This window comes from Manihot esculenta, chromosome 13 (genome assembly GCF_001659605.2).
Source record: "Manihot esculenta cultivar AM560-2 chromosome 13, M.esculenta_v8, whole genome shotgun sequence".
In the NCBI taxonomy this organism is placed as follows: domain Eukaryota; kingdom Viridiplantae; phylum Streptophyta; class Magnoliopsida; order Malpighiales; family Euphorbiaceae; genus Manihot; species Manihot esculenta.
Window position 1 is genome coordinate 1,668,874 of NC_035173.2, and position 11,801 is coordinate 1,680,674.

The 11,801-nt window shown below is 33.3% G+C and overlaps 1 protein-coding gene, 1 long non-coding RNA gene and 1 other non-coding gene across 3 annotated transcripts; 2 read left to right on the forward strand and 1 right to left on the reverse strand.

Annotated features, from left to right (window-relative positions):
* Positions 1 to 1,341: 1,341 nt before the first annotated feature.
* Positions 1,342 to 2,441, forward strand: LOC110629931. The gene is made up of 2 exons (XR_002490321.2): positions 1,342 to 1,859; positions 1,997 to 2,441. It is a non-coding gene; the product is annotated as an uncharacterized LOC110629931 (long non-coding RNA).
* Positions 1,383 to 1,533, forward strand: LOC122721638. Its single transcript, XR_006348342.1, has one exon. It is a non-coding gene; the product is annotated as a U4 spliceosomal RNA (small nuclear RNA).
* Positions 2,442 to 3,885: 1,444 nt separating the features above from the next.
* On the reverse strand, positions 3,886 to 7,189 carry LOC110629930 (small ribosomal subunit biogenesis GTPase RsgA 1, mitochondrial). Its single transcript, XM_021777146.2, has 5 exons — positions 6,276 to 7,189; positions 5,323 to 5,544; positions 5,033 to 5,227; positions 4,734 to 4,927; positions 3,886 to 4,251 (listed from the first exon to the last, which is right to left on the reverse strand). Exons 1-5 carry the CDS (start codon positions 6,978 to 6,980, stop codon positions 4,062 to 4,064), a joined length of 1,506 nt encoding a protein of 501 aa, XP_021632838.1. The 5' UTR covers positions 6,981 to 7,189; the 3' UTR covers positions 3,886 to 4,061.
* Between the last annotated feature and the right edge of the window lie 4,612 nt (positions 7,190 to 11,801).

Below are 11,801 nucleotides of genomic sequence, written 5' to 3' on the forward strand. Positions count from 1 at the left end.
TCGTGAATTTCCTAAGAGGGTTGAAGGAAAAACAACAAAACCATAAAAGGGAGGGCAAAGACTCAGCTCTGCCAAAAAATGGAGAGAAAGCTCTCTCATTTTCGGGCTGAAGGCCTTTTATAGGTGGCTGGATAAACCACATTCGGGGGCCGAAAGGGGAGGTCCCGCGGCGGTACCACCTTCTGTGGCCGAACTTGGGGTTTTTCTTCAAAACTCTTTTTTTTCTTTTTAACTCAAAACATTAAAATTTTCAAATTTATTTAATAAACACCTTATTTTACTCTTCTTAAGGAGATTTCAGATTTAAGATTCCAGATTCCAGATTTCAATGGAGATTTCGTCAGAAAATTAGAATTTCGACGCCGGAATCTAGCCGAGTATTACAACATTAATGAGGAGAAGAGAAAAATAAGGAAGGAGCTAAAATACATGGCCGCGATCGGCGTTATTTTGCAAAGGGTGGGAAAAAATAGAAATTCAACGATGGCAAGTGGAGAAAAGACATTTAAATCAAGCAAAAAGATGGTATTCATGGCCTCATAAGAGGCCAGTTTAGGGACTTAAGACACATGTATAGCAGGCAATAAATATCCTCACGGAAAAGACTTTAAAACCAAAGGAGATTTGCATGCAACCACAACAATCAAGGATAATTAAGTCATTTAACAACCTTAAAATCATTACTATTTATGGATTGTTCATTGAGAGAACCCGAGTTTTAATGTATATATATATATAAATATTATATTATATTAACTTTGAATATACACTTAAATTTGCTTCTCTATTATTGTAGTATGTGTTCATAATTAAAGCCCTCATACTTTTTTTAATTATTTTTTATACATCTAGTTTGTTAATTTTAAATAAACTTAGATTATATTACAAATATCATTATTTTATATAGTTTGTAATTTTAAATGGTTATGAAAAGATGGAAAAAAATTTCATTGGATTTTACTGTGTTTATTTTCTTTATTAATCAAATGAAAAATTAATGAAATCCATAAACTTTGTTGCTCATCTAAAAAATTACTAAAACCAAACATCATCTTATATGATAATAAAGTTTAATTCTATAAATTTGGTTAGCCACTTGGCACACTCAAATTTATATCAGATTCATTGGAGTCATTTTCTCATTCGATCCTTTGCGAAGATCACGATTTTATCTCTGAATATGATCTATTATATAAATTCATTTTAATAATAACTTGTTATTTATATTCTGATCTGATTAAAAATAAAAATAGATTTCAGCCTGACGCTTTTGGCAGGTCCAATTAGAGATCGTGGATTAGAAATGTCCCACATCGTTTACATAGAAATGCGGGCAAGAGGGAGCGCCAGTATAAAATAAGCTTTGAGAGAAACTAGAAAGTATCTTTGCGCTTGGGGCAATGACGCAGCTAATGAGGTTCTAACCGAGGCGCGTCTATTGCTGGTTGAAAACTATTTCCAAACCCCCTCTTCGGCCTGGGCTTGACTCTGGCCGTCGAGAATTTCTGGAAGGGCTCCCTTCGGGGTAAAGCTCTACAATTCCCAGTGCCAAAAGATATTCTATATAATGGAAAGACTTGTTAAAGCTTGTATGCTCGTTGGCAAGTTGACGCGTAATTTGGCAACCTTGAAACGGTGATGAGCAAACTAATTTGTTGCTTAAGTAGACCGTGGTTTTTTGTTTGTCCCTGACGCCGGTATTATGATCCGACGGTCGTCATCTTTTCTGTTTAGCATTCAGTAAAAAATAGGGAGAAATTTTTCGACAAAAGTAGGAACTTCCATACTAAATCCTTCTGTTTCTTGGATACCACCATATGGCCCATATCTCCTTATTCGGCGAGATCCGTGAATTCTAGGTCAGTAGTCAGATTCCAAACCCCTCCCCCAAATTGGATTGCATTGCTTTCTAGTTCAATAACTGATCGTGATTTAGGGTTTTCTGTTCGCTATAATTCTCTGGTTTTTGAATTTGGATTTGCTTGTTTCGTTTTAGATGGATTGGCAAGGTCAGAAGCCGGCGGAGTACTTGATGCAGACTATACTGCTAGTACTCTCCGTGGTGGCTTTCTCTGCTGGCTATGTAATGGGATCGTTTCAAACAGTGATCCAAATTTACTCTGGAGAAGTGGTTCTCGCTCCATCGGTTACGGTCCCCAATTTGCCCTGGTTTAGCCACCCACTTCAGTGGTTAGACCCTATGGAAGCCTAGAAGCATCCCAACCGTCAGATTCAGCCTGTAAATTCGAAGAAGATATCTGCTAAAATGTAGGTCCTTTATTTGCTAAAATGTAGGTCCTTTATTTGAAGTCTTAGCGTTTACTAGGGATTTTTTTTTTAGTTACACAATGAAAAGGAAAGGATTGTTATGGATTTGAATGCTAAAATGAAGTTGTTTGCTGTAAATTTTGAAGCTTTAGACCTGGGTAAACGTTTTATCAGTTTCTTGACTTATGATTTATGCCGTTTCTGTTCTTGCTTAAAGATATTTTACCCCTCTTGAGTGACCTAACCCTTGTATATGAGAAGGAATAGGTGATTAATACACTTTGAAAGATTTTTATTAACATGATGGTTGAATATGGAGTTTAATGTGAACGCAGTGGGTCATGGTGGTTTCAACCTAAGATAGTGAGACGAGAGTTTGCAGTTTGTGATATTTGATTGTTCTTATCATTCATAATCTGGGTTTCTTTTAATTTTGATTGAGGTGTTGTAGGAATGGTGGGTGGATTTTAATTATCTATATCTGGGGTTTCTTAAAAGTGAGGCATGTGTTCGTGGGGAATCCTTCTGAATAGTAACAATGAGGACTCTCCAAACATATGTGAATGAGTAGTTTAAAATGAAGCAAATGCTCAACAGTGATAGATGATTGATCATTGATGGAATAGCACAGAAACGACACTCATATGCTACACTTTAGCATTTGGATTTGAATTTCTTTTCTTGGGAGCTTGACTCTGACCGGTTTGTGTTTGACACTGTTTGGTGTCTATGCCATCACACTTGGGCATCAAAATGCAATTAGCACCTAAGCATATCATGGTGTGGCAACCAAAAGGGCAGATACTTCATTTTTAGCTAAGTAAACCTTACCTTATATAGTTTATTTAATAAGGAAAGTAATAAATTCTAAACAAAGTAAATAAAAACAGAACGTAATGATAGAAGGCATAGTAATGTAATGCTTGAATGCTTCCATGTAAAAATGATTAGGGTTTGACTAAATAAATTATAGCGGTTACCACCTTTAAGATATATGATAACGAGGTGCTTTGTACGTATTGAAGAAAGGAGCCATAAGATGACAGAGTCAAATTACTACCGAATCCACTTTCAGTTTTTCAAATATTTTTCAGGCAATCACATGGCTCTTACTCTGTGTTACCCACCCAAGGAGCTCCCCCAAGGTTAACAACTTGAGTATTTGTATTACTGTTTTAAAATATAATTAAAATATTTTTATATTTTGTAAAATCAAATTGTTGGTTAATTAATTCTGACCTTGAAAGTTTATATCCTCATAGTTTCAGTTATTTATCCATATTGTTTAGTACTTAAAATTTTATTATCTATATATATATTTTTTATTTATCCACATTATTTAGCACTTATTTATTATCTATATATATATTTTAATTTCTTTAATCAAAATGTTAATTTGATTAAAACAAATTAACGAAATAGAGATCAACTATTTAATTTTAGTAAAATATGAAACTATAGTAACTTCCCTTTTACATGATAAAGTTGTTCTCCATTTTTCACCTTCAAATTTTATATACTTTTCGCTAATTAGTTTTGGAGCGTCAACTCCAAAAACTAACTATAATATAATATCTTCTATATTAACAATCAAGTACAACAATAGCATTCTTTGAGTTAGCTTCGAGAACTCCAAATAGCTGCCAATCATAGAAAGGATCATAGTTATAGCAACCGTAATTTGCCTCAGATTATTATCTATACAAACAGAGCTCAATCTCTGTGATGAGAACGAGAAACGCTTTCAAAAAGTTAACTATTCATGGTTTATTTCTGTACACGGTTAGAACTTCCTACTGATTTTCATTCCTTAAAGCTCTCAAGATGGGGTCGTTTTCTTCATCTAGTGAGGTGTCGTCATCATCCAGTTCATCCAACTCGTCCAGTATAGATTGGTTGATCCTTTTGCGAGATTGTCTTCTATGCTTCTTGGGTTCCAAACGAGGTTCTGCTTGCTGCACACCCATGTCTCCTACCTTGTACCTGCAGAGTGGCACATTCAAACTTTAGCGTCCATGCCGGGAAATGAAACTCTGCTAATAACAATTGAACCACATATGGACCTGAAGCCGAAGTAGTACCGTGAATCCAGTTTAAACAGGGATAAAAGGGATTGTAGCTATCAAAGAGATTTCCTTAGAATTATTAGAAGGTACGGGCAGAAGACAAGTGCAAAGCAATTATTATCAAGTGTTCCGACACCACCTATGGAATCTATGGAAGAGGCATTGGCCAGTATCTGCTCTACTGCAGCAGATACCATTTTTCTCTAAGTTGAATGTATAAATTATATAAGAATAATGTGAAGTAAAAGGTAATAAAACAGCCAATTTCCGCTCATTACTTTTTAACATTTGTACCCTATGAAGCTCATTCTAAACAATATGCCTAAAATAAGATTGTCTGAAACCATAAATATTAGAAATATTAGAAGATTGTCTGAAACCATGATTAATTTTACACACCTTACATCAGCCTCCTTTTTTGTTCCAAATGTCCTCAATTGAAATTCCTCCCTGATTCTGATCTCATCAAGAAGTTGAAAATAGAAGGAATATCTTTCCCAATCACCTTTCACAATGCACCCAGGCTCACCAAGATGCAAGCAATCATTGAATGCACATTTAGCTGGTCCATTGGCACTCAGCATTTTCTGGATCTGAAACAAAGATATCAGTTGAAATGATAAGGTGTCAACCTAATAAAAAGTCAGTTAAATGATTGGAATGAAACATCTGATTTCAAGTTAGCTGACAAGTCACACCTCAGGGAATGCCTGTGCAAGAGATTGCTTGGTTACTTTAAGCAAACTAGGCTGGTTAAACCCAGGAGTATCAGCAAGATATCCCCCTCCAGATAGTGGAAGCAAAGAAACATTACGAGTGGTATGCTTCCCTCTGCCACTCCTTGTTGAAACTTCCCCAACACGCTGTTCCTCAAACCACTTACTTCCTAATATCTGGTAAATGCAAATGAATAATGAGTAAACTGTAAGGTACATCAAACATAAAAGAAAACGAAGATGGAGATGACAAGCAGGGAGATCAAACCCACAGGGTCAAACCAATTATCCACTTCTGCAGCATCACAAGCACGTGGGTTGTTTCTCAGAACATTTATCAGGCTAGATTTCCCAACTCCACTAGGACCCACAATCACTGTGGTTTGATCTCTCAAAATAAATGCAAGAGAATCAAGTCCGCGCTTGGATTCAACACTACAAAGCACTGGTTCATAACCCCAGCTACGCAGTCTACGTTTCCAGGCCACCAACGTCTACATAAGTCAAACAAAAATTCACAATCAATGGTACTGAACGAAAAAATGAAGAAGTAAACATTTTACTACCGGATATGCGTTCAGTGGTTAGGATAGGATATGGAGCTTTTCTAGTACTTTTATATGCACAAGAGTAGACTAATAAGAAACTTATGACATATGAAATCATCTTTATAAAATTTTAATGAAATTAACAACAACCAGAACAAAAAGAGATGAGCAACAACAAAGGATAGCTCTCTCCGTCCATAAACACCTACCGTCCTACACATTGTGATCCTGATACCTACTAATGAAAATCACAACCATTATAAACCTAAATCATTGTTTGGCTCCATGTTTGTAACAAACTAAAGCAAGGTCAAGTAACCATCCTGTCATTATCATATTACGCTACTGGTACTGACTACATTAGACATCAACCAGAGATGCTGCAAAAACCAAAAGTTTCCACCACCTCAGAACTTAATCGATTAAATGTGCAACTCCAGAGCAAGGCAAACAATGACAAAATTAGCCAATCGCGAGTATCCACCATTCTAACTTAGAATAAATCATCATAGTTATTTCTCAAAAATAAGCAAAATAAACAAGCAGCAACCTCAGCATCCATATTTACAGAAACTGAAGAGAAAAAAGGTATCCCAATCTACTGAGAGTTTAAAACATGAATCAACCATGATGCAAAAACAGAATTCACAGAACCATTGCAGACTAGAGATGCTAACCTCTTCGTCAACAAGCTCCGCTTTATTCAAAGCAAGCGTCAAGGGGATGCCAGTGGATTCAGCCTCCACCAGAAATCTCGTAAGGGTGAACGGCTCAAGCTTCGGCTGCTCCATGGAGAAAAGCACCAACAAGTGATCAACATTAGCTACCGGAGGGTCCAAAATCTCCGAGCTCCGTTGAAACACATTCTCGATCATGCCCCTTCTGTCCACCCAATCGATAGACCCTACCACTACCTTGTCCCCTACCAGCACTCTCCTCCTTATCTTTTTCAGCACCGCCCTCACCACACACAGCAACTCAACACCAATTTTACCTTCATCAGACTTACTACTAGAAGCTTCTTCTTCGCTCTTCTGGAAGTTGCCAGAAAGCTCGGAGGCTGGAGGAAGTGACTGGACGATTACGCGCATGAAGTTGGCTTGGGCAGCAGCGACAGTGCCGATGGCTTGGTAATCGGAGAGGTCAGGTTTGTCATCTAGAGAGAGTACCGGCGCCAGAGAGGAATACTCCTTGAAGGATTGTTTTGCTCTGAGGAGATTCTTGTTCGGTTGGGGTTTTCTGGAGACATTGTTAGGGTTCTTTTGCTGCTGCTGCTTGGCTGCGGCAATTGGAAGGAGGCGAAAGGAGGTTACGTGGCGGAGGAGGTTGTGGACGGCCGGGGTTCGATGGTTGAGGAAGAGGGAGAGTGAAGCGATCGACATCAGTAACAGTAATGAAAAATACCAAGGCAGCAGAAATGATTCTAGCTCGTGTTTTAAAATGATAATTTCCAATGAGAATTAACAAAGCGCTATTTACTAGTTAATAATATAAATACATTAGAGCTGGTGCTCTATCTACAGCCTACAGTGAGGCTGAGGCTGAAGCTGCTTTCTCAACTTTTTAATTTATCAGGTGGGTTGAGGTTGAGAAATTAAAAACATTTCTGAAAAAATTGCTGTTGTTGATGCTGTGATCCCCTTTTTATTATTTTTCTAAAAATTTTGCTGAAAAATATTACTCACTAAAACTTTTTTTTTTTACCGTGTGAATTGGATGTTCCATTTAAAGCCCATCGGGCTGAAGCTTAGTTCAAACATTAAAACAAGCATCTTCGGCCTAAATTCAGAGGAGAAAAAGCCACCCACACTCGGTCTACTCTCGTCCATCCTCCAAAACAATCGTCAAACAATCAACACCCACGAGGAAGCAACGATAATGACCAACGAAAAAACAAATCCAAACAAATCAAGCAAACCAGGCAACTCATACATTTTACTTTACTCAAATCAAATCAAATCAAATCAAATTTTGATAAATTTAAATTTATTAAAAAATAAATTTAAAAACTCGAATTCAACCTCGAATTCGACTCGATCTTTATTTATAAGTTCGAACTCGATTCATAAAATAAATATTAAAATCGAGTTCGATTCGAACTCGATTTATAATAAATTCATTTATCACATTAACGAGTCAATTCAAACTCTACTAAAAAAATTCGAATTTAAACTCATTTAGACTCCAATTTGAGCTCGATTATATTATAAACAAACTCAATATAATTCAAATTTATTTAAATTATAAACAAATTTAAATTAAAAATAAAATTCAAATTATAAGATCATTAAGAGAGTTTTAAATTAATTATTTTTATTTAATTAAAATCTCTCGAATCCAAAACTAATGAAAAAAATATAGAAGGATTGTCCTTTTATTAAGAAGGTACAGTCCTCCGTATCTCTTCAACTTCCGATGTGGGATTAGTGTTGGGGAACGAACATATTCACGAGTTTGTTCGTGAGTCTGTTTATGAGTCAGTTCGCGAGCCTGTTTCATAAACTTGAAAACGAGTTGAACTCGTGAGTCTGAATGAGTTCAATACTGCTAAGTTCAAGCTCGGCTTGTTTATTAAACGAGCATAAAAAGTGAGTTCGAACTTGACTCGTTTAGAAAATGAGCCGAACCCAATCAAATTTTTATTAAGTCGAGTTTCGAATAACTCATAAATAGTTTGGTTGGTTTAGATTTCTACCATACATAAGTATAATAGAAGAAAATAACAACGTATGCTGAAAATAGAAAAGGCCTTTGTAATCTTATTACTGCCAAGAAACACCGCCAGTTATCCAATCAATATTCCACCTATCATCATTGACAATTAGAAAGTAGGATCGACCTATATAACCTTTTCAATTTTTAATAGCTATGGAGTCGGCTAAACTCTGACATCGAATACCACCAACTCACACTATCAATCTCGCATAACACAACATAGACCAAACAAAATTTAGATGGAATAAAAACCAAAATCACACAACAAATCGAAAGACACCATAGTCAAAAATATTATTCACAAACTAATAAAGAAAAAGCAGACATCCATTACGATTGAAGGATAATAGTATCCAAAACTCACCCGCCGACTCTTTTGCTCTCTCACACTCTGTCTATTATAATTAAAACTTTTTAATTTTTATTTCACATTAAGGTTTAATTTTTAATTCATATATTTAAAATTTTTTTCCTAATAATAACTGTAACAAAGATATCAACTGAAACTCTGAGCAGCTATTTTCAAATTTATATTTAGATAATTTAGTGGCATTTTTTATTTTAGATATTTTATACATATTAAGTTTTCATTTGTTTTATAAAAATAATTTATATCAAAATTATTCACAACAACTGTTTTTTAAAAGTAATTTATTTTTATTGAGAAAGGGATTTTTTTTAAAAAAATCTCAAGTCAAAACATATTTTATTTTAGATTTTTTTAAGTACTTAAAATGTAAGAAAATTTTTTTTTCCATCAATAAATGGAGTCTAATGTTTTTTTTTTATATTCTGTCTAGTTAATTATTTAGAGTATAGTAAAATTACATCCAATTAAAAATAACTGAATTCAAATCCGCTTAACATAAATATTTCTTAATTTGTCTGAATTAGTTTTTTAAGCTGTAATTAAATTTAAAAAATAAATAAATAAAAACGCATGGTGTAACAAACTAGAACTGGCCCATTTAGTATAAACAAACGGGCCAGCTGAACTTTCTAGATTTTATTTTTTGCAGGAATGGTTAAATATATATTTTTTTACTATGCAAGAAAATGCAATATCGAGATTCGGGGCAAACATTGTTTATCAAGAATCAAGAAAATGAACCAAAAATCAAAAATCGAACAACATGAAATGAATCAAAACCAAACACAAACCAAACCCAAATAAAAACAACACCACCACCAACTCAAACATCGCTGTACCCACAGCCGATCAAACAATTGATCCACACAACCACCTCCATTGTCGAAATAGCAATCCAGAAAATTGATATTGTTGAAATAGCTGCATCAAAAATAATACTACCAAAGCCATCCAACAAACATGCGACATACAAAAATATCAATAAAAATAAACAAATAAAGAAAAGAAATTCACGATAAACAGAGTAAAAAAATATCAAGTCGCTATTAATAGAGACGAGTAAAAAATATAATATGCTGAAAAAAAAAAACATTAAAAAAAAGAAAAGCAGTTCGGCAATCCACTCCACTGAAAATATTGGTCCAAATTTAATGGCATGTTTTTATTAGAGAACTAGTAATTTTTTTGCGTTTGCTATATGCTATTTTTATTCTGTACCTCTATTTTGGCGACCCAACACTTAAATCTCTCACTTTCTCTTCCGTTCAAAATCATAATCTTTCTGTCCAAAATAGCCGTTTGGAACACGTGAATTGACAAAATTAACCCTCACTAAAAATTCCGCTATTTCAAAATCACAAAACCCAAACCCAAATATTTCTTCTTCTTCTTCTTCTTCCTATCCTTTCTGTAACTTCTTCTTCTTATTCTTCTCCTTCTTCTTCCTACCATTTTTGCAACTTCTTTTTCTTCTTCTTCTTCTTCTTCTTTCTTCTTCTTCTTCCTATCCTTTCTACAACTTCTTCTTTTTCTTCTTCTTCTCCTTCTTCTTCTTCTTCTTCTCCTTCTTCTTCTTCTTCTTCTTCTTCCTACCCTTTCTGCAACTTTTTCTTCTTCTTCTTCTTCCTACCTTTTTGCAACTTCTTTTTCTTCTTCTTCCTACATTTTCTGCAACCGGAGAAAACATGAAAGAAAAAAAAATAGGAATTTCACATTGAGAGAAATGTATTTTTGGAAAAAATTATCACCTCTCACCTTTGACTCTTTGACCAAATGGTTTAAATGGACGAAAAGACTACGAATTTAGACAAAAGAGAAAGTGAGGGACTTAAGTGTTGGGTCGCCAAAATAGAATGACAGAAGTGTTAATTACGTTAAACTTCAGGGACTAAAAAGTCATTTTTTCTATATATATATATATTTATACTTTAATTTTATATATATATTTTTAAAAAATTATAATAATTAACTTATAAATCTTAAACTAATATACACATTTTCTATTACAAGATGGATTATAATACAATAAAGTTAAAAATTAAAAGGCGTAAACCAAAATGAAAATATCAAAAAAACATTTGTATTATATTTTGGTTGTATGTATGTAGGTATATAATCTTTAATTTTTTTCCAACGAAGCTACTTTAAATAACATTAACAAAGTTTTTCACACATTAATTATATCTAAGTAAAAATAATAAAAAAAATAAAAAAATAGTGTATATTGATTTGATTAAATTTAATTAGTATTCGTATGTATATTGAAGTTGCACTGTTTTGTATATTTAAAGACACAAATCATTAATTAACTTAATTAATTTTTCTAATCACATATTCCCCAAATACATTAAAGAAATTTAATTTTTAATTATTTATATGCAAAAATAATTTTACATTTTATTAATATATATCTAACGAAAAGTAATAAACAAGCCCTTTTCGTCTTTCACTACTCATAATCAAAGATGAGGACTGAGTCGAGTCAAATGCACATGCCTTGAATTTTCCTATCAGTTACCAACTAGAGCTGCCAGGTTCCTGTCGTCACTATTATTTTTCTTCTTTCTTTCTATTAAAAATTATTTTTTTCATTTTATAATTTCTGATCACTTCATTTTTTAATTATATTTATTTTAAAAATATTAAATTTTATTAAATATTAAAAAATATTTTAAAAAATTTATTAAAAATAAATAAAATTATGGTAATTAATTTATATATTATTATAATATAAAAAATAAATAATAATTTTGAGATGAATAAAAATTAATAAAAATTATAAAATTAAAAAGTATTAATTATGTCCACCTAACTGTCAATAAAAGGCTTATGCATTTATTTTTTTTTATTCCTTTAGCTAGTTGATAATTGTTTTGGATTGCAAGCAAGCTTAAGAGAGTCGGACTGTAACCCGCTAAAATTTATGATGTAAGTCTATCTATTAACATGCAATTCAAATAATGTTAAAATAGATGAAGCAAATCCATGTTCAAGCTCAATAAAGAGAGATTCAACTCATTTAACTTGATGAGTCAATGAAGAATGAATCCATCTACATTTAAAATCATATCAGTACGGACGCTGAAATAAATTAAATAACCGCTTGACAATAATAATA